We start from the raw sequence: 22,487 nt of genomic DNA, 5'->3' as shown, positions 1-22,487 counted from the left end.
GTAGAAAGAGCTTTAAAATGTATTATTAATTGGGGCCAGATTATTTTTGCAACTGTTACTAAGGAAACCTCAATTGCTATAGTAACTGCATATGTTAAACTGGGATCCTATGACTCAACTTCAAATCAGTCACATGGTCAGAGAACCAGAAGCCAGGGAAGAGAAATATTTCAAAGCATTTCCAATGTCGCCTTCTTCTTTTTTTTTTTCTTTTTAGCCATCCCATGTCAAAATATTATGAAGTGTTGGTGAGATTAAAAGAGCGGCACTTTTGAAACGTGGTGTGCTCGCCTGACAGATGGGCAGGGGTCAGCGCTCTGCTTCCTCCCACATCTCAGGGGTAGGGAGGAGTCAGGAGGCTTCACAGCTAATTAGGATGGGCTCCCAAGCCTGCCTCAGCATTGCCCTGGGCAAGGTATGTCTGAAAGCCTCATCTCCTCCCCCCCCCCACCCCCCTTAGGAGGGCCTGGACCTAAGGACCAGTGTTTTCATCTGCAAACGAGAGCACCAGAAGTGTGCGTCTAATTCAGCCGAGTGCCCTGCAGACCAAATGCAATAGCTACGGAGTGTAGGGTGAGGCTGGCTGCTCCCTGAACAGAGGTGAGTTTTAGCTCTCCTTATTTCCTTCTCCTTTCTATTTGTGGTCCCAGGTTCAAGGCTCACAGTTAGATGGGACACGGGAGAACATAAGCGGCAGCTGAACTTTTTAGAAGTGCTGGAGACAGGGGGTACCTGCTGCCAAGCCTGGCGATCCAAGTTCAAACCCAAGCACCCAAAGAAGGAGAGCACTGACTCCTGACAGCTGTCCTCTGACCTCCATATGTGTTATATGTCATATACCTACTTCCTCTGCACTATACATAGACAAAATAATTAAGTGATATAAAATAAAATAAATCCTGGGTCAGGAGAGATAACTCAGTGGCTGAGAACACTGGCTGCTCTTCCTGGGGACCTGAGTTCAAGTCCCAGAACACACACAACTACCTGTAACTCCAGGTCCAGGGGATCCAACACCCTCTTCTGGCACCAGGCACACACATAGTACATGCACATACATGCAGGCAACGCATCCACATACATAAAATAATAATAAACAAAGCCCCCCAAAATCCTAAGTGCTATGTATAGCAGGCATGAGATCCACTGGGTGGGAGTTTCTCAGAAACAGACTCTCAGGCCCACTACATCACAACCTCCATTAGAACAAGGTCTGTGGAGATCCAGGCTTGCCTTCCACCAGAGACACCCTGGGCTTGGCTGCTCGGTGTGTGGATTTGGAGAGACAATGAATGCAGCGGTGAGGTTCGGCCAATCCCCTCAGCGGCAGGAGAAGAGAAAACCCAGTTAAGAGGAGGGCCAGGCAGGCCGGGTGGCAGTGCTGGCCCCTGCAGTACAGGGTGCACAGCGGCGTCTGCCTTCCCAGTGGCCCCGGTCATTCACGGGGATGTCCTTTCTTGCTGCAGCTGGACAGCTTCTTCCCAGACTTTGGTTAAAGCTGAGAGAATCTGCCAATCCAGGAGAGGCTGCTGTGCTACCAGTCAGAAGAGGGCTACTCGGAGGACGGAGAGGGGACCGAGGGGCTCAGCAGCAGAGAATAGCAGGTTTTTCTCCAGCCAACCTACCCGTCCTTTGGATCGGTTTTATGTGTGTACCGCTCATGCAAAAACGCGCTGATCCTCTCGGTAAACCATTCTCCTTAAACTCAACCATCACTGCCACATATCGAGGGCCATTTTTTTAAAAGGGCTCTTTTTGCAAACGTCTGGGAAAAAAAAAAGAACTATGACCCAATCACTGCTAATCACATTAACTAATGGGTGATTGAATAAAAACCCGGTTCATCTTTTTAAAGAGGGGCCATTCATTCTGACTGTGATGAAAGAGAGAGAACCTTGCAAAGAAGCTGTGATCCCTGAGCCGGGCTCTGAGAAACAAATGAACAGATGACCAATAGGTGAGGAATCACAGGGAACGAGCTCCCGGGCAGGCAGCCAGGCCTACTCCTCTGTGTACCGGCCGGGCAGGAGCCGGTGGTGAGGCATAAGTTAGGCAGGTGACAGGCCGAGGCTGTAGGCTCCCAGGACTAGTTCGTGACCCTGCCAACCTACGACTCTCAGGGAGGAAATGGTAGGTAGCACAGCTACCTAGGGGCTTGTAAGAACCATACTGAGTCAGAAATAGGGGGGAGGAGGGACTCCCAGGGCCCTGGGGGTTAAGGAGCCTGCAGGTTCTTCTGCATGGCAGATTCTGTGCGGGAGAGCAAGGAGAGAGCAGAGGAGAGGCGAGAAGAGATGGATCAAGAATGAGGATGAGGAGGCTGGAGAGATGGCTCAGAGGTTAAGGGTAATGACTGCTCTTCCAAAGGTCCTGAGTTCAATTCCCAGCACCCACATGGTGGCTCACAACCATCTACACTGAGGTCTGATGCCTTCCTCTGGCCTGCAGGTGTACATGCAGGCAGAACACTGTATAAATAATAAATAAATCTTAAAAAAAAAAAAAAAAGAATGAAGATGAAGAAGGAGACTCTGCTCTTTCTAAATCATCTGACAGGAATGTCAGCGCCAGAGGAGGCCAGTGGTGGGGTGGAAGAGATCCTTCAAGTACAAGGAAGCAGGCCAACCAGGAGACTAAATGGGGACTGTTAGGGACATCCTTCCCTCAAAATGCACACATGTACGCATGCGCACCCCGGGAAGTAAGTGGGAAAGCACCTGTCCCTCCTGTGATGTTACTGCACTTGAAGTGCCCATGTCCCTGCCTGCCACGCTCTTCCTGTCACGTTCCTGTTCTTCTCCCTCTGCATGGCCACGGCCACGGCCTACCCATCCAGCCCCTGACAAGCTCTCCCTCAGACCGCTATGTCGGCCACGGCCTACCCATCCAGCCCCTGACAAGCTCTCCCTCAGACCGCTATGTCGGCCACGGCCTACCCATCCAGCCCCTGACAAGCTCTCCCTCAGACCGCTATGTCGGCCACAGCCTACCCATCCAGCCCCTGACAAGCTCTCCCTCAGACCGCTATGTCGGCCACAGCCTACCCATCCAGCCCCTGATAAGCTCTCCCTCAGACCGCTATGGCAGCCACGGCCTACCCATCCAGTCCCTGACAAGCTCTCCCTCAGACCGCTATGGCAGCCACGGCCTACCTATCCAGTCCCTGACAAGCTCTCCCTCAGACCGCTATGTCGGCCACGGCCTACCCATCCAGCCCCTGACAAGCTCTCCCTCAGACCGCTATGTCGGCCACAGCCTACCCATCCAGCCCCTGACAAGCTCTCCCTCAGACCGCTATGGCAGCCACGGCCTACCTATCCAGTCCCTGACAAGCTCTCCCTCAGACCGCTATGTCGGCCACGGCCTACCCATCCAGCCCGACAAGCTCTCCCTCAGACCGCTATGGCAGCCACGGCCTACCCATCCAGCCCCTGACAAGCTCTCCCTCAGACCGCTATGTCGGCCACGGCCTACCCATCCAGCCCGACAAGCTCTCCCTCAGACCGCTATGGCAGCCACGGCCTACCCATCCAGCCCCTGACAAGCTCTCCCTCAGACCGCTATGGCAGCCACGGCCTACCCATCCAGCCCCTGACAAGCTCTCCCTCAGACCGCTATGTCGGCCACGGCCTACCCATCCAGCCCGACAAGCTCTCCCTCAGACCGCTATGGCAGCCACGGCCTACCCATCCAGCCCCTGACAAGCTCTCCCTCAGACCACTATGGCAGCCACGGCCTACCCATCCAGCCCCTGACAAGCTCTCCCTCAGACCGCTATGGCAGCCCGAAGATGTCTCCCAGCCTCCGCCTTAGGCAGGGAGATCTTTCTAAAGGGAAAGCAGGGGTGTGCTCTCTCCCAAGCTGAGAGCCTGTCCCAGTTCTCCACAGGGCAACACCCCTCCAACTCCCACCCCTCACCCCACCCCATCCCCGCACACATGCCCACCACATACAATCCCACATCATCACAGGAATCTGGAGGCAGCAGGTCTTTTGATTTTTACCCTGGTTTAAGGAGTGGGAGAGACTTAATGTCTCAAATCTTCTCCAATAAAGCTCTGTCTTGGCTCCTGTATGACTTTAAGTGGCATCCATATGAGTGAATTCTGCCTGTGAGCCTGGAGCCCACTTTGCTCTTACAGTAAACCCTGCAGTCTTTTTTTCCCCCTTCGTGTTTTTAAGGTAAAAAAAATTTTTTTATCTCCTATAGTCACCCCTTTTTATAGTGACTGTCACTCTGTAGTTAAGGCAGCATTCACACCTCATCCAGCCATGACTGTGCTCCTTGTCACTGTCTTCCAGTACTTATATATGGCGAGATGCATTTTACTACAAAACATGTATGTATGTACGTACGTAGGTATGTATGTATGTATGTACATACGTACTACGTATGTACGTACGTATGTACACACTCACAGAGCCAGGTATGGTGGTATCTACCTGTAATTCTAGCACTTAGGAGGCTGAGGGTCATGAGTTTGAGCCCAACCAAATCAAACAAAATTAACAAAAATCACCATTAGAGGAACCTGACAACACTTAAAGATTATGTGACTTGAAATGTTACATTGAATCTTATTTAGTTTCATTTCAGGTTAGTAAACACAAAGTGCCTTTTTTTTTTTTGAGAGAGAGAGAGAGAGAGAGAGAGAGAGAGAGAGAGAGAGAGAGAGAGCATTTCTTTGTGTAGCCTTGGCTGTCCTGGACTCGCTGTGTAGACCAGGCTGGCCTTGAACTCACAGCGACCCACCTGCCTCTGCCTCCTGAATGCTTGAACTAAAGGAGTGCGCCACCACCACCCAGCCTCAAACTGCCATTTCAAAGGAAGTCCCTGCCCACTGGATACGCAGCTCAGCAAGTAAGAGTGCACACTGCTCTTGCAGAGGACCTTGGTTCAGTTCCCAGCACAGGTCAGGCAGCTCACAACCACCTCCAACGCCAACTCCGGGGGCTCTGGCGCCACCTCCTGGACTCTCCAAGTACCTGTACTCCTATGTGCACACACACACAGACATATCCATATATAGTTAAGAAGAAAAAGAGAATCTTTAGTAAAAGGAGCATATTATCTACACATGACCGACGCCCTGACTCCCTAGGTTGGAGTGCTCCTAGCAAACTTTCATTTCTTGCTACCCTTCACCTTAAGCTCATTACAAATATTAACTATGCACTCTTCAGTAGTCCTACCAAATAGTTACTACTCCCAATTCTACAGAGATTATTTCTCAGTCACAGAGGCAGTGACCTGGCAGACCTGGAATCCCACCCAGGACATGTGGCTCACCCTCACTGTTAAGAAGATTGAACTGGGGCCCTCCTGACACCCACATGTCCATTTGCCGTGCTGACTCAAACTCCATTCTGGAGCGTCTAAGTGCACCCTGTCTTCACCCAGGCAGTCCACACTGAAGTCCTGTGTGGCACGCCCATTTCTGTAGTCCCAGCAGGGGCTCAAACATGCTCGCGCCCTCGCGGGTGTGGACGGGTGGGGCAAAGGGAAAGCAGTAGTGGTTGTGAGGCAAAACAGCAGATCGGAGAAACCCAGGCATACCCCATCCTGCCCGAGCTGTCTGCAGACATAGCAGTGACCCTAAAAAACAACATCAGGCAGATACCTGCTGCCACCATGGCAACAAGGCACGGATGGAGGTCTGAGAACACTCTCAGGCTCTTACACCCATGCTTGCTCTGTCCTGCACAGACAGCAGGCAGGCAGAGGCTGTGTGGGTTGGAAGGGGGACCCAGGCTGCCCAGGGAAAACGCAGGGCTACTTCACTGAAACCCGGGACTCACACATCACAGAAAGAGCTCTCAGCAAGCCCAATCTGCCAGGTCAGCAATGAGAATTCGAAGAAAACGGATTTGGCAACATGCGGAGGGCATTAAATATTCATCCCGACTGCCCATCAGTCCGATCCCAGCAGAGTATACCCACTGACAAGCAGCCTTCTACCACCGGATGCTGTCCGCCTGGAGGCTTGTTTATTGCTTTGTCAATTTTAATGCACAATATTTAATAGCCAGACCAAGGGATGGTCATAAACATTTGCAAAGTGAGTGCTGACATTTCCCTTATTGCTTCTGTATTTAGCCATGTGAAATCGGAGGGTGTTTTTGGAACCGAAGAAAATCAGAAGGAAGCAAGATGATGCTTCACAATTAAAAGGGAAAAAGAACCGAACGAGAATGGAGCATATTGGGCTGGCCCAGTCTTGCCTAAATGCCCCATGGGGTCAACAGTACGTGATCAATCGGATTAAGACTAGAAATCAAAGACAGAAAAGGGAGGTTAACGATTGCCTTGGGGATCACAGGATCCGAAGCATGCCTGTGGATTGCCAGTGATAAATCCACGGCAAGTCACTCCCAACAGCAAGTCATCCGTGCCAGCTAGCCAGAGAACCTGACAAAGCGAATAGCAGTGGTGTGATCACCATCAGTGGCTCTGGCAGGAAGCAGTCTGAGTGCACACCACAGAGGACTTTGCAGCAGTGAAAAGCCACCGATGATAAATAGACTCAGTTAGTCACCGGTGCCTGGGTTCCTTGTTGGTTCTCCTCAAATATAACACTCCCTGAAACATTCTTTAGGGGCAGAAGGCGCCTCTTTGGGATCTGCTAACCCAGGCTTAGAAAGGCAGGCTCCACAGAGAGGTTGGGATGAAGGCTAGCCCTGGTTTCCCCTGGCTCTAGAGCCACCTGGTGGCAGAAGTTAGAAGAAATAAAGGAAGCCGAGAGAGGTATATATTTGATTGTGTTTTTAACAACGTGTGTCTCAATGAAGCCCCAAATGCATTGTGGCCTTAATGCTACAAAACCAAGGTCCAGGGAATCCAGATGGCAAACTAGAAAGGATGCTCAAGGAAGGTACCTGGTGCATGTTTGGGAGAAGCCCCAGGGTTAGAATGCTTGCTTAGGACACACAAAGCCTTGCATTCTATCCCTGGTGCATGAGTGTGCAGGTGCACACACACACAGACACACAGACACGCAGAAACACACAGAGACACACAAACACAAAAACACACACAGACGCACACACAGAAAAACACACACACACAGACACACACAAACAAAAAACACACAGACACACAGAAACACACACACAGACACACACACACACAGACACAGACAGACAGATGCACATACACACACGCACGCATGCATGCACGCACTTTGTACCAAAGGATGACAGGGGGAGAAGAAAACATAAGTCAGTAAAAATTTGGCTCGTTGTCTACAAAATACATAATAAAATAAAATTAAAAATTAAACTCTGGTGCCAGATTGCCCGTTGAGGCTTGAATCCCGGCTCTGCCACTCATCATGAATCATTGGGCAACTTCTTCACCCTGGGTGGCAGAGTCCTATTTGCAGGCTGAGTCAGGCACCCACACACCCACTGACCCTGCATGGATTAAGGAAGAATGAAGTAAGTCATCAGAAGCCAGGCACTCACAGTGGAGACAGCCACACATTGCTACTGTTATTATTAATCCTACCGCGGCTGAGGCTCCTACACACCAGCGACCTGCAAGGAAAAATATGCTCCGTAACGGATGTCACGGGTCGAATGCAGAAGCCATAAGATGAGATTACATGGTTTCAAAAAATGGCAAAGTCTCTCCACTCCCAGCACTTTTCGTCAAAGCATACTCAGGTTCAAATTCTGATCTCGCACTCGCTGCTGACAGTGGTGGAGTTCGGGGGGGGGGGGTGCTGTTTGACTGTTCACTTATCAGATGGAAACTAAATACCTTCTTCCTCCTGAGGTTACTGCAAAGATTTAGGGAGATTACACACACCAAGTGCCCAACACTGTCTCCTGCACAGAGTCTCCTTTGCCCCAGATGAAAGCACCTGTGCTAGCTGCTGCATTTAGGAGAAAAGCTCTTTGGAAAGTATTCAGTTGTAAGTGCATAAATAATTACACAAGAGAGATAGTAACACTTAGGAGATGCACTCTTGCTGGTGCATCAGCCATGCTGGGAGTCATGGACTGCAGGAGATGCTTACGCCAGGACATGTGTTACCTGTAAGAGCAGGCCTTGTGACAGCTATTGCCACGACTTTTGCACTAAGGGGGACAACGCAGCATCCCAAGGTCCCGATAACAAACCAGAATTCAATTCTACCGAAGTTCACCTGGAGGAACCAAAGATTTTACTCAGCTTACTCAACAGAATGAAGGGTGGGGGGTCAATAGCAGGAGCACGGACGACCTTAGAACAGTCTGGAAGAGCTGCACCCCGTGGGGATGGTGGCTTTACCGCAGCCATGGAAATGGAGTCTGCGCTCCTAAGTCGTTTGCCCACCCATATTCTCTAACCTGTCCATGGACCACTTACAGCTCATGCAGAACTTCAATACCACTAGTTGGGAGCGGGGTTAGGGTACTCAGGTGAGGGTTCCATGACCCTTCTTGACCCTTCCTTCAATGAGAGAAAGCCAACAGCCAACCAGCCCAGGTGTGATGGTCTTTTGCAGGAAGGCCCAGTAGCCTCCTGAAGACGGTGGCAGTTTGGAATGCTCAAAAGGCCCCAGTGCTAACCACTACTGGTACTCGCTTCCCAGTGGAGTCACAGTCTCAGTGGCTGGCTGATGCGCGGGCCGACGCTGCTGCTGGACCCAGCCTTCTCAAAGGTAGTCCAAGTTCGGAAAGTAGAGCCTGCCCCACCCTGGACCCCTCCATCCCATGAGCATGAGACATGAAGCCAGTCCTAACTCCGCAGTGATGAGAGCCAGAGAGATGGTACAATGAGAAGGGCAGATGTGTGGAATCAAAGGGGTCTGGGCTCTGACCCCAGGCTGTCCTCTGCCACCTAACTTGCCTTTGTCAAGGCTCATAGTGGTCAAATGTGTCACCATAAATTTGAATCAGGACCCAAACAATAAGAACTTTAATGACCTAAGTGCACACGTGTGCTTCAGGGCCGTGGTCTTAGATTTCAAGTAGGAACAGTAACAAGCAAACGGTAGGAGCTTACTCAGCAGCGCAATGACAAGCAAGGTCTGGGGGTCACTGTCTCTGCTACCTTCCTGAGCTGCAAAGCCATGTGACAGGTACTGCTGCTCAGAACACTGACCTTGACTGACAGATGACACAAACAAAAGTACATAATTAGCACCCCGAGGTCCTACTCCATAAGGCAGCCACAAGTGCCGACATCAAATGGGGGTCTCCGCTTAACCCGCCATTAACCCCAGCACCCACTTAAGAGCAACCTCTTCCCCAGCATCTTGTTGGCCCAGTTCAGCTCTAATTGGCCAGATATAGTCTCAACATTTATAAATCCCATTTGTTCCAAATATGGTACAGAAGAGGCCTATGCGACAGGGTCAGGCAAGGGGATGGGTGAACTCAGCCATTACCGCTTCTTAACTCCACATTGCTAAAAACATCCCAGTTTGTGGCCCTCTGAAATGACCAGCCTGGCTACTAGTCATAGCTGTTGAGGGGGAGAAAGGGGGTCCAAACCATCTTTGTAAAGTAACTGGGTCACAAAGACAGGAGAAGAAAAAGAAGCTATCTGTGAGGTCTGCTCAGCGCCACTGGCTGCGACAGGCACGGGCTGAGCCACGGGAGGGTGCAGGGCCCTAGGACGGGTTCTCTGCTCCAGCAGCTTCCAACCTAGGCAGCCACTGGGACAGACAAAAAAATCCAAGTTACTCCTCAAGGCAACGGAAATCTCACCCCCCCCCCAAAAAAAGGGGTGTGTGTGTGTCTGAAGGTTCTTCTGCTTCAGAATGTTCCCCAGATTAGCACCTTCTGGGCCACTCAGCTCCCACAGGAGAAAGGAATTCAAACCCAGCCCATATGACAGGATCTGAGTCAAGAAAAGACTGACCAGCCGGGCGTGGTGGTGCACGCCTTTAATCCTAGCACTCGGGAGGCAGAGGCAGGCGGATCACTGTGAGTTCGAGGCCAGCCTGGTCTACAAAGTGAGTCCAGGACAGCCAGGGATACACAGAGAAACCCTGTCTCAAAAAACCAAAAATAAAAAAAAGAAAGAAAAGAAAAGACTGACCACAGGGTTCCTCTGATGACCAGCCCCACCACCTCAAGCTGGCCCCTAAACTGTTCTAAGGAGTGTGAAATTCTAGTCAAATGGCTGATCTTCCCTGAGGTGGGGGCAGGGCGCAAAGAAACTCAACAAATGCCAGTCTTTCCTTTCTACTCTAGTTCCTTCAATTTAAACAAGGAACAAGAATCCACCCCCTCCAAAGTTACTGCCGGGATTGTAAGAGATGGGTTTAAAGATTGGAGTGGCTTGCTCACTTTTATTTATTTAATTTTTTGTTTTTATTTTAAAGATTTATTTATTTGTACAATGTTCTGCCTCCATGTAACATCTGCACACCAGATGAGGGCACCAGGGCTCATTATAGATGGTTGTGAACCACCACGTGGGTGCTGGGAATTGAACTCAGGAACTTTGGAAGAACAGCCAGTGCTCTTAACCTCTGAGCCATCTCTCCAGCCCAGCCTGTGCACTAATGTCAATGTCTCTCTCTCTCTCTCTCTCTCTCTCTCTCTCTCTCTCTCTCTCTCTCTCTCTCTCTCTCACACACACACACACACACACCAGTGGGTGGATAGAGGGTGCTAAGGACTGTTCAAGATTAAGAAAATGTAGAGACAGTACAATTCAGAGTGCTGGGGGAGGGTCTCAAACAAACAAACAAACAAACAAACAAAAAATATGCTGTGTGATCCCAAATCAAAGTCTCCTTGGAGTTGGGGGTTACAGTGAAGAACATTGCTGTAACACATGGGGAATTGTGGGGAATCTAACCAACGCTAGATTCCTGAGTGTGACAATGGTGTTGTGGTTGGGTAGGACAATGTCCCTGTTCTTAGGGTCACATGCTGGAGCATTTATGAGTGTCCTCCACCTAGTCTGGAATGCAGACCAAGGAAAGGAAAACACACAGCAGGGAGAAAACGCACACAGGCAGACATGAACCATCCACAAGCAAACGGAACGGAGGTGATTTGAACTTCTCAGGGTTGGGAGCAGAAGCTGACCAGGGCTTTCCTCACATCTCCCAGTCAGGCAAGTGTATATCCTTCATGTCTTACCATGCCACAAAGGCAGACATCCTCATGGCTCCTGCATCATGGAAGAACACGCCCTCGTGTGTTATATTGTGTCTGGTCAGAACAAGCACTTGTATCTCATGTCATGTGAACACAGATCTTTATGTCTCATATCACATCATATAAGCATGTGTCCCTGTGTGCCTCATGGTGTCATATAAGCACACGCCCCGTGTCTCACTATATCACATAAGCCGGCATCCTCGTGTCTCCCATCACATACGCATGCATCCTCACAGGCCCACCGCATCACGCCCCGTGTCTCACTATATCACATAAACTGGCATCCTCGTGTCTTCCATTACATCCTCACAGGTCCACCGCATCACATGAGCACACACCCATGGGTCTCAGCACGCCGTGAAGACACGCGTGGGCCCTACAGCAGGGAGGCCCCGGAGCCTGAGCACCCACCTGGCTGCAGCACCCGAATCTCCAGCAGGTTGGAGGTCCTCTCCGCCAGCCTTGTCCAGGTGTTGTTGTAGTTTCTCCGCCACAGCTCCGCCACACACTGGTACTTGCCCGCCTCGGTGTCACTGGCCCGGCTGATGCTCAGGCGGACGTTGTTGCTGGACTCGGCCTTCTCAATGGCAGTCCGAGTTCGGAAGGTGGATGACCTTTCCCCCCACTGAACCCCTCCGTCCCGTGTGAAGGTCACCAGATCGTGGAACTCAACTGTGCCCACTGGCTGGAACCTCCACGTGACCGACACGGGCACTCGGGCTGGGTAGTGGGGTTTGATGATGCACTGCAAATCAAAGGAGTCGCTGTAGGTCACCCCTGGTGTCCGGGAGATGGCTGTAACTGCAAAGCCCGTTTCTGTAAGGAGAAGAGAGGTGAACCAGAGATAGCATCTGGCTTTTCTGGGACAGTGTGACATCAAATATGGGCTTACGCATAAAGCTGGCAGTCAGAGCAGAGGCTGGCAAATTCTTAAGCCTTCTTGTCACCAGCAAGCTATTACTTTAAGTATATGTTGGGGCCCAACTCAACAGTTCCTAAGACTTCACATGAAGTGGTCCAGGCTATTCTATTCCTCTGAGTAAGCCTGCCTCTCCCAGTGAGATATGAGCTCCTCGTGTGGATTTACAGTACATCTTCCTGCAGGGTAAGACACCGGGGCCCTCTCGGGGGCTCATACCACATTACTAGCCACCTCAGAATTCTGTGCAAAGATAAGAGGAAAAACAGGTCCAAAGCCAAATCCCTTCACTGCATGTACTCAACACCCAGATACCCATCCCTGGTCCTCTAGTGCACAACATCCTGAAATTGGCGGGTGGAGAATGCTACCAGTCCCTCCTCTAATTCCCCCAACGAAACCTAGGTTCAGACAGGTATTAAGGGAAATGTGACAGGAGGGCTTGGTCTCCAGTAGATGGACACCTGAGGTGGGGCAAGGCATCACCCCTAAATTCAGCCCCTCAGTCTCAGTGAGCTGTGAGCCTCTCAACACTGACTGGGAAGCACCCCTAACCTCTAATCCTCATCTTTCCGTGCATGTGACTGACTCATGGTTCCTTTTGTGTGGATGAGCACATGGCCATGATCATAAAAGTCATGACGGCCCGCATGCACCGAATGCCACGTGCCAAGCCTGGTGCCGGAGGGTCTGCTTTCATCCCCTCTCACTAACTCAACACTTGTAGGTCAGGCAGCCTTGCTATCCCTCTTGCAGGGAGCAGAGCAGTCAAATAAAACTTCCTGACAGTGAGTGTAATCCATGGTAGAGCCAGGCTGCAGAGCTACCTATGTGCACCTTATCCCAGGGGCTGCAGCTTTGCCAGGGGAACCATCAGACTGGCTAAAGGCATCAACTCTGCAGCAGTCACCTTCTTGAGATGCTTCCTAGCTGTGTGATATTAAGCAGGTGGTTCTCGGCCTTCCTAATGCTGTGACCCTTTAATACAGTTCCTCATGTTTCGGTGACACCCTCCCGGTCCTCCCCCCACCCACCCCGCCCCAACAACCATACAATTATTTCACTGCTACTTCATAACTGTAATTCTGCTACGGTTATGAGTTGTAACGCAAATACTGACATGCAGGACAGCTGATATGTGACTCCAAATGGGGTCACGCCCCACAGGCTGAGAACCACTGCATCAAGCAAATCTTAAGTCCCCTCTGCCTGTGGTTTCCTTTCTGTAAAGGGTCTTTGTGAAGGTCAGATGAGTACGTAGCACATCATCCACAGTCTAGAAACTATGCAGCTAAAGAAACAGAGGGGACGAAATACTTTCAACTGCAGGGAAAACACAAGGCCCAGAAAGGATCTGCTGGATTTCCCCGGGGAGCTGTTGGAGAATAGGTTGGCAAATTTTGCTGAACTCTCTGGACCTTCAGTTACAAAAAAAAAAAGAAAAAAAAATGAAGACACAGAGATCAGCCCTGTGTGGTGGTCACTTAGGCAGTGGTGTGTATTACACGTGTCACAAGAGTGCTCTGGCACAGATGAGGGACGGCAGAAACAGGCTCTTCACACATGAGGCCATGGTGCCCAGGCCCAACCCAGGCCTACCCTACGGACAAAGACCAGAGTGTGCATGGCCAAGGTGCCCCTCTGCAGTCACAGTGGTCTGTGGGCAGCCCATTAGGTCATCCACACATCTGTGACCGCTGAGGGAGATCCACAGCTAATAGCAATAATACAGAAACTGCTACGGGTCACTGTTTACTTTAGATAAAAGACTATGGCTGGGGAGACAACCTTGGTCCTAGTTCCAGAGGCAATGGAGGGAAGGTCAAATGAGCAGAGCTGGCTTCAGGAGCTCAGAGGAGTGCTCCTCAGCATGCCCTGGCTGTGGGAGCTGCCAGACATGCCGTGAGTTTAAGAATACTCCAAGGACAGACAACCCGCAACCGTAAAATTACTTCCAGGGAAACAACCCTGAACCACCCTTCTCTGGATAGCCCTAATCTCCCAGGATGGGGGGAAAACTATATGTAGCAGATCCTAGAACCATCTCCCAAGGTCCCCTGTCGGGATCTACAGTGGTGCCAAACATGGGCACAGGGACCGCCATTGAACCTGGAAGAAGTTTCTAGAAACAAGGATCCATGAGAGCTGCATGATGACTGTGGAAGGCAAGCCCATCTTCGGCATGTAGCTTTCAGGAAGCAGATGTAATTGCAATGAAGTGGGGGAGGACAGTGGCTTTACATGACACTGTCTCTACCCCAAGTCCTAGACAGCAAGCCAGTCTAGCCAAATGGGCGCCATGACGGAATGCCAGAGGTCTGGAGCTTCTTGCTGTTTTCTAACTGCTCGAATGTTTATGTTTCTTTCTTTTTGCTGCATGCTTTGCTTGGGGGGACACCTTGTCACCCTGAAAAGCTCAAGGATTCCTACAACTGTGGCATGTAGCTTCCTCCTCTGTGAGGCAGCCGGAAGGGACCCCTGGTGGGGTGGGGGGGGTGGCTGTGGTGGGGGCGGGGTGCTAAACATCACGTGGATAAGGTTTTATCAGCATGCAATGAAAAACAGACATTTGAGAATTAAGCAAATGCAATCCTAATCCCAGAAGGGAGAACCAGGATTCCATCTTGGGCACATCTGCCATCTCTGTTAGGTGCTCAACAGCACCACCACCCTTACCTGAGGGAAGGTGGTGACACAGTCCTGGCAAATGGGGACTGACAAAGCTTCCTGACAAATAGAAGGCCTGACATAACAAGTTATCTTCCCAGGCAAGTAGCAGGCTGGGCTGTTAAGATGTAATAGACTGATTGTATCAGGAAGATAACATGAGCAGAGCCTCTTTAGATAGCCCGTGAGGAGCAAATCTAACCTTACTTGGTTTTAGCAAACCTCAAGGCATCTTCACTCCCTGTAAATGAGGAAATGATTTCCTTAACTGGGGGCTTTACAGGGGAGGAGATAAAAACACAGGCCTAAATGGGAAAACGGAGCTGCATGCTAAGACTCAGCCAGACATGGGGTAAACGTTGTATAGTTGGCAATGGGATCTCCATCCTGTTAGGTCCCTTTTGGGGGGGGGGCTGGGCTGTGAGAGGCTGGACATGACACCTTGTGGGCAGGAGAGACTTGTCACTGTACCCACTCACTCCTCTTCCAGGCCAATTTTGCCACGGCCATGTCCCCGCTGGTTGGTGGCACCAGTCTGGTTAGAATCCCGACACCACCCAGCCCCACGGGGAGTAACAGCCCATTGGAGTCACTAGCCCCAGATGCCTTGTCATCTATTGTTAGTTCCCTCAACTCTGAGCAGAGCACCCCACAGGCCCTCTAATGAACCCCATGGAAGACACCAATATCTCCAGTCAGAACTTGTTTTCCTTTTTGTCTCTGGGTGTGTGTGTGGGATGCATATATGTGTATACGCATGTTTGTATGTGTGTGGTTGCATGTGCATGCACGTATGCATGCATAGGCCCAAGACTGATATTAGGAGCCATCATCAATCATTCTTCCACCTTATTCATTGATGCAGGCTCTCTCAATCAAACCCAGAGCTCACTGGTACGGCTGGTCCTGATAGCTAGCTTGCTTTAAGGATCCAGTGACTGCTTCTTGGGCTGGAATTATACGCATGACACCAAGCCCACTCAATATTTGACTTGGGTCCTATGAACCCAAATCCCAGACCCTCACGGTTGCACAGTGTCCACTTTAGCCACTAACGTCGCCCCGGACCCTCCAACCAGCACACTGATAAAAAGGGAGGAAGCCTGACACAAAAGCATCTGCCATGGCCCCACTGCTCACTCACCAAGAGCCGTGATGGAGACAAGGGTACTGGCACGGCGCTCTCCCACGATCTGCCACTCTCCATCCACAGCCCGGACCCACTCCGTCACGTGGCATTCGTACTGGCCCTCGTCTTCCTTCCTGCTGTTGAAGATGCCCAGGCTGAAGGAGTTGGGCTGCACCTGCTCCATCTGGATGCCCCCGAAGCTGCTGCGCTCCCAGTAGGATGAGCCCGGCTGCACCGTGCCGTCCCGATCCAGCCACATGACGTTGCTGCGGCGGTTCTGCCTGTCCACGAGCTGCCAGATGACAGAGAAGCGGCCCTGCAACCTGCCCACCGTGCGGACGCTACAGGAGAAGTGCAGGTCCTCGCCCTCGAGGACGACGCTGGCGTTGCTGGCCACCTCCACGGAGATGCTGCTTTCTGAGGAGAGGAGAGAGTGCCACGCTGGGGGTTTACAGTCTCCGCATGCGCCCTCCCCATGGACGACGCAGGAAGAAGGGCGTAAACCGAAGCCCGTGATTCTGACAGGGAAGCTCAAAGGATTCGAAACACTCTGGTTTGTTTTGAAACACAACTTACTGTTGTCAGAGCTGGCTGGTTCGAACTAGGCACTGCTCCCTAGAACTGGTACCCTAGGATGCTCTTTGTTTTGTGTAGTGGATTGGGATGACGAGGTCCTAAGACCTAATAGTGAATCAGAACCTGAGGAATATAATATAATGGCATGACGTTTACAACACAGAACTATTTATGGGTGACCTACTCAACTGCAGGTCAGGGCTTTTGGATTGGAGTTTCAGCACGAGGGATAACTCCCAAATCCCACTGCATCTCAACCTTCTACCACTTGAAGCTACAACAGCCAAACAAAAGCTATAAACGTTCTTAGGGTGCCATTGGAATCCTTCAGGGAAATATTAGGAAGTAGAAAAAGAAACATCAGGAAGTACGTGGAAGATGCCATGTGCTTATTTGTGGGAAACGGGGCACAGATGGTCTAGTCTAGCAGAGTGCATGGAGAGCAAAGGTTCCCATTTTTGCTAACACAGAAGCAGGAGGCACAGCTAGTGGCACCATCCACGGCTCTCCCTATACACCCACTCAGCCTCAGGCACCTCTGCTCTCTACCCTGACAGTCTGCCAAACAAAGGCAGGGCTAGGAGCTCCACTCCCTCCCTAGCTCAGTCTAGTCTTTGCCACTCCTTTGGATAGCTGATCTCAGACAAGGGAGTGATTTAATGCTACAAGCCTCAGCCTTTTCTTCTGTAAGATACTATTTTTAACTTGGGAAAGATTAAAAAGCAAATGAGACAATGCACACAGATTGTGCAGCACACAGTATGTTTTCAAAACGTGGGACCCACACTCATGATTGATTTTACCATCCTCGGGGATATTTCGGCTTTCATAAACAGCATGGCTAACACTTCCTTAATTATGCATACATTATTCTGTATAATTACCTATATTGAGTTCAACGCGCTCATAAGAATTAAACAACACAAAATACAGTGTCATAATCAATTTGGATCCAATTTTCTAGGCACCAGTCATAATCGATGAAGGCAAAGCCCAAATCAAGAAGCACCCCCGATTACTGCAGCATTTGGCTCCACATCATTCTTCTCCCCTTTATTTCCCCGACAGGCAGAAACAGAAAGGATGAGTGCTGGGCCCCAGCACCTTGTCATAGTAATAAGTGTGCTGTGCTTGTTTCACAGGGAGGGAGGGGTGTGTGTGGACAGCGTGGAAACAGCAGTCTTCGGGACAGCCTGCTCAGGACAAGGCTTCTTAGGACCAAGGCCTCAATTTATCACGTCTGAAGTTGAGATGCTCTAGTGCCCACCTAGAGGATGAGATGGGGAGCTGGGGCAGCACTAACGGCTGAGGCCAAGGCTTCAAGCACGCTCTAGGGGCATTCTAGCACTGGGTTACAGCCCAAGGCTCTGTTCCTCATCAGAGACAACATTCCTCCTCACTGTATGCAACTCAAGTGGGGAGATGCAAAGAACAATTTCAGCATCAAGAATGAAAACCTTTCTGCCTGTCTTATACAAAAGAGTGACCTGTGGGACATTGGTCACATGCCCTATTGTCACCCCAGTGGACTCTTAGGGGCATTCATGACGGCTATTTGGAGGGAGCCTGGGAAACCCAGATGGAAAGAGACGCGTTCTGGCAGAAGTGGTGCTGTGCTGCCCGTTGGAACTACGGTTGCAGGTTCCCAGGCTTGTAAAGAGGAAGCCAACAAGTTAACATTCTCCAGACGGGATGAAGACTGGGGCAGAGCTAATGAAAACCTGAGTGTGTGTTCACAAATGAAGCTTCCAGTCAGGAGGCCGCTGGCGGAGCACAGGCTAAGCGCGGAGCAGCGGGTTCGGAGCTAGAGCAACCGTTCCTAACGCAACTGCAAGCCCAACCACTAACTGAACAACGGGACCGGACACTTCCCTGCGTGCGCCCTGATGTCTCCATTCACAAAATGGACACAGCACTGGCTACTTCAAGGACTGGAGGGTCAGAAGCAAAGAGAGAGAGATCATTTATGCAGAAGCACTTTTGGCTCTTAGGAGGAAAGGTGCCATTAAAATCCAGGGCATTATCATCATTACCGATTGACTGTTGGTCTTCAGTAGACTTACCCAAGTGGCCTTGGGGCAGGATCTGGTGCTGCTGGGGAACTTTAACTACCCAGTTATCTGCTGGAAAAGCAATATAGCAGGCCACAGATCATCAAACAAGTTCTTGGAAGGGCTGGGGGAAATCTTTTAGTACAAAAGACACAGGAAGCAGACAGTGTGGCTGCCCTTCATGCCATCCTTACGAAACAATGAGGAATTAGTTTAAGAGTGTAGAGGCTGTGGTTAGGGCAGGCACAGGAAAACAGTATAAAGAGTGTGGGCATTCCAGCCCATAGCTTCAACTGTATATATACTTAGCAAGCACCTACTCTATGCAAAGCACCATGCACTGCAAGAAAAGCACAAGAAAGAGTTCAAGGTTACTTGTGTGTGTGTGTGTGTGTGTGTGTGTGTGTGTGTGTGTTGTATTCAAAATATAATAAGCATGATAGAAAACAGTCGCACTGATTAAAAGAAAAAAGAAAAAGAAGGGTGACAAGCCTCCTCTATCTATTTTAGAGTTCACACTTATCAGAGAAACATTTCAAATACATGAACGTGTAAATAAAAATGAAAAGGAAATCATTATAAGGCTAAGAGGAGAAACAGTCCTGGGAGCTAAGAAAAGGTTAAAGGTTAGTTCTTAAACTGGACCATCTTGTTTAAAATCAGAGCATTGTAAGTTTTGATTAACATTTTTTTTTTTTGCTAAAAACAGAACTGTGAGAGGAAAGAAGATTGATAAGAACGTCTTGATACTATGGATATTTATACATGGCATGCGTATACACTGTTCATCTCTGGAGTTCCCGAAAAACAGCAACACCCCCCACCCCCACCCCGTCTCCCCTGTCCAGCCCAGACACTGTCAGTGCACACGGAGGCAGAGTCCCTGGAACAGCCTTGAGAGGCCCAAGCTCTCGCAGCACACTCCAAGAAGACAGAGACCCCACCCCTGACTGCTTTATATGCACGTTAGGATGGACCTAACGCTTCCTGCATGTTAGCAAGTGTTCTGCCACCCACGCACGGACTTTTAACAATGCAACTTCAGTACAGAAGAGACAATTAGGGAAATGTCCGCACTGATACCTGGAAAAACCCAGACAACAAATCCTTCTTAATAATGCAGTTGCTGAGGTCCAAATCCTCCCCTAAGAGATGAGCTCTCCTTAAGTGAGATTTCAAAGCAGGCCTCTGCCCACTTCTGGGATTTGGTTCCCCGACAGGAGCAAATGACTTCCTGGTCTTCCCTCCTAGCTGGGCTGGCGAGGCTGGTGCTGGTGCTTTTACACCAGCTGCTTGAGCTCAACAGCCCAAGGCACACCCTGCTGCTCTCCAGACCCAAGGCTGGTGGAGGCAGAGAGGTCCTCTCTTTAGTCAGCTTTACCCCAACCTCTGCCCCTTCTCCCTGTAGCTGGACTCTGTCCTCCTACTGCTCCATGATGTCACTGGCCACAGCACCAAGAACTAGTCAGCGGCGCGCATATACTTACTGAGGGGAAGGACAATGATGGGAATGTTCTTGGGACGCTTGCTCTCCTTGTCGATGAACTCGCCAGTGACAGTCTTCTCTCGCTCCGTCACCCGGCAGTTGTACTTGCCACTGTCTTCCTGGCGGAGGTGGTATATCTTCAGCGCAAAGACTCCATCGCTTTCTTTGGCCACCTTAAGCTGCCCCTTGGCTTCACGGTGGGCAAATTCACTGTTGAGGACCGGCACAGCATTAGGCCCCATGGTGGCGATGAGTGAGCTGTTGAAGGCCCAGGAGACGGCAAAGTACCGGTCGGGAATGTTCTGAGCCTCTAGGATGCATCTGAACTCCACCGGCTCGCCCACCGTGTGCAGCCTCTTATCTGTTTCCAGCCGCACGGTGAACTCTTTGTCTGGGAACACAAACAAACAGGATGCATTCTGGGCAAAATCAGGGCAGCGGACCACCAAACTGCTTCAAGGCACTCCTACCCCCCTGACCTCCTTCATTACACAAACTACAGAGATGATTCGGTATTCATCTAGAATGAAAATCCAACTCTAGCCAAGAATATCCAAGGCCAAGCAAACCTTTAAATACCAGGACCTCAACCAAACCCAGGCAGTCTAAGGAGCTTACCGTTCCCATCTAGACTAATAGGGCTCTGTCAAGGAATATGCTGCTCTAGACTAAACCACCAGCAGACAAGCCTAGTCCTAGACAACATCACCTAGATAGCAAGTGGCAAAGGTCTAGGCCTGGGCTCCACTAAAGCAAAGCAATATGGTTACAAGTATGTCTCTTCAGCATTTACTTTAGGGCCTGTCTCACAGAACCCTGTGAGACAAAACCAGAGTAGTCTAGGTGCTGACCCCAATTCTAACCAACACTCAGGTGAATCTGTTGAGATTTTTCTCTCTATCACTATACACTGAAAATTAGATATGAGCAAGATAAACTAGCTGCATTATACGGAATGTCTTTGTACCAGTCTACAACCTGTCAAGTCATTACTTTAAGCAGAGAGAATAGAAAAGGACCTGCTTCCATTAACAGCCAGGTACTTCTGGAAAGTGGCTAAGGATCAAGGCAGAAACTGGTATCCATCTAGGCACTGGTGGCAACCCAAGCAGGGCTCATGGCTGCAAAGAGCACCAGGGCTCTCCAAGAATCAGTACATGGTTGATGTCTCTCAAGGGAGGACATTTTATATCAGGAGGCACTTGGGTGGGAAGGAGGGGACAGGAAGAGGAGTGAAGATCGGGAGGAAGTGGCATCCGGTCCCCTTGCTGTGTTCCTAACTCCTTCCAGTTCCTGCTGTATTCCTTGCAGAGAATAGGGAGGGGGAAAATCACCGTGGTGTGTGAACTTTCTAGGGACTCATCAACTTCAACCACAATGGCCCTCTCTCTGTGCCATTTCCAGGCCAATACTATCACCTTTGAGATCCATGCCTTGGCCATCCCCAACCCATCCCTCACACTCTTCAAGCACGTGAGAGTGCTGTTTTCCTGTGGAAATGGATCATTAAGCCAAGTGTTTATTTGGATCAAGTAATCATCCCAATCCAGCTTAGCTTTTCTTCATTGCTTCCTTCTTACAAGGCCAGTCTCTTGGGCTAGACACCATCTCTTACCAGTGACTAGCTCTACTGCCCAAACTTACTGTCAGAGCAAAGCCCTCTCGACAATACCTCCAGTGTGTCAGCTGAGGCCACCTCAACTCTCAAATGAAACAGTCTTGGGAGACAGCGAAGAGAGCAGCAGGTTTTACTCTGCCACTGTCTCCTAGGCGAACACACCCCAGATGAGACTGGGCCTACGCCATCCGTTGCCATTAGCCCTCTGATCAATAAGGTACAGTAATTCATAATCCATCATCAATGGTAAAAGGCACTCCTTCCAGGGGACTGCCAGCACGGTATATCAGGGGAGCCCAGGGCCTCAGACATTTCCGTTTGTCCCAGGCTAAGTGGGCTACCACTGTGGCTTCCGCTTTTGTCAGTCCTAGATGCTCATGAGAACCCCCCGTGCTCCGTGCGTGTAGCCTTCACACTCCCTGGCTGAAGACACAAACCCCCTGTTCTGCAGAGCAACCTGCTCCTGCTTACGTCCAGCCGACTGACTATGGCTACTCTATATTCTGTCTTCCTAGCCCACTGCAATCTGGCTTCCTGGACCCTTGTCCCCAAGCCACTGACCTAGTGAACAAAATCAATGGTTGGCCTGACCCTCGTCCTCCTGAGTGAGCTCGAGCCTCTGGGATCACGGCTTTCTTCCCTCGGTTCCAGGGCACCCTCCCATCTGCCTTTCCCCTGCCTTGCCGGGCCACTCTGCTCCTCATGATGGGGCCCTGTTCTCTCACCACCTCCTACAGCCATGGATCTCACGAACTCCATGGACTATGCTGAGCACTCCTCACTTGCAGGTTCAGTCTTTAACAGCTCTAGACACCTGTATCCAGTGATGCAACGGGTGGGCGGATGCCGCCTCTTGCAGAGAAGCAGACTTCCCTCAGGGCTCTGCACATCCTCACTTCCCTTCATCTCCCTTTCCCTCCCACAGTTCAGAG

General features: G+C 50.5%; 1 protein-coding gene across 3 annotated transcripts in view; it reads right to left on the bottom strand.

Annotated features, from left to right (window-relative positions):
- The window catches only part of IGSF3 (immunoglobulin superfamily member 3), a 95,609-nt gene that overhangs the window by 14,985 nt on the left and 58,137 nt on the right, over nt 1-22,487 (bottom strand). The window contains exons 5-8 of one of the 3 annotated variants that reach the window (XM_084755606.1): nt 19,939-20,328; nt 18,464-18,523; nt 15,840-16,241; nt 11,521-11,925 (exon numbers count right to left, since the gene is read on the bottom strand). In XM_084755606.1, coding sequence (XP_084611732.1) covers nt 11,521-11,925; nt 15,840-16,241; nt 18,464-18,523; nt 19,939-20,328 — 1,257 coding nt within the window. The remainder of the gene's footprint in view (nt 1-11,520; nt 11,926-15,839; nt 16,242-18,463; nt 18,524-19,938; nt 20,329-22,487) is intronic. The other 2 variants (XM_084755607.1, XM_084755608.1) reach the window with 2 other exon arrangements.

The sequence above is a fragment of the Acomys minous genome (genome assembly GCF_964271855.1).
Source record: "Acomys minous genome assembly, chromosome: 14".
Taxonomy (NCBI): domain Eukaryota; kingdom Metazoa; phylum Chordata; class Mammalia; order Rodentia; family Muridae; genus Acomys; species Acomys minous.
This window is presented reverse-complemented; position numbering and strand designations above follow the sequence as displayed.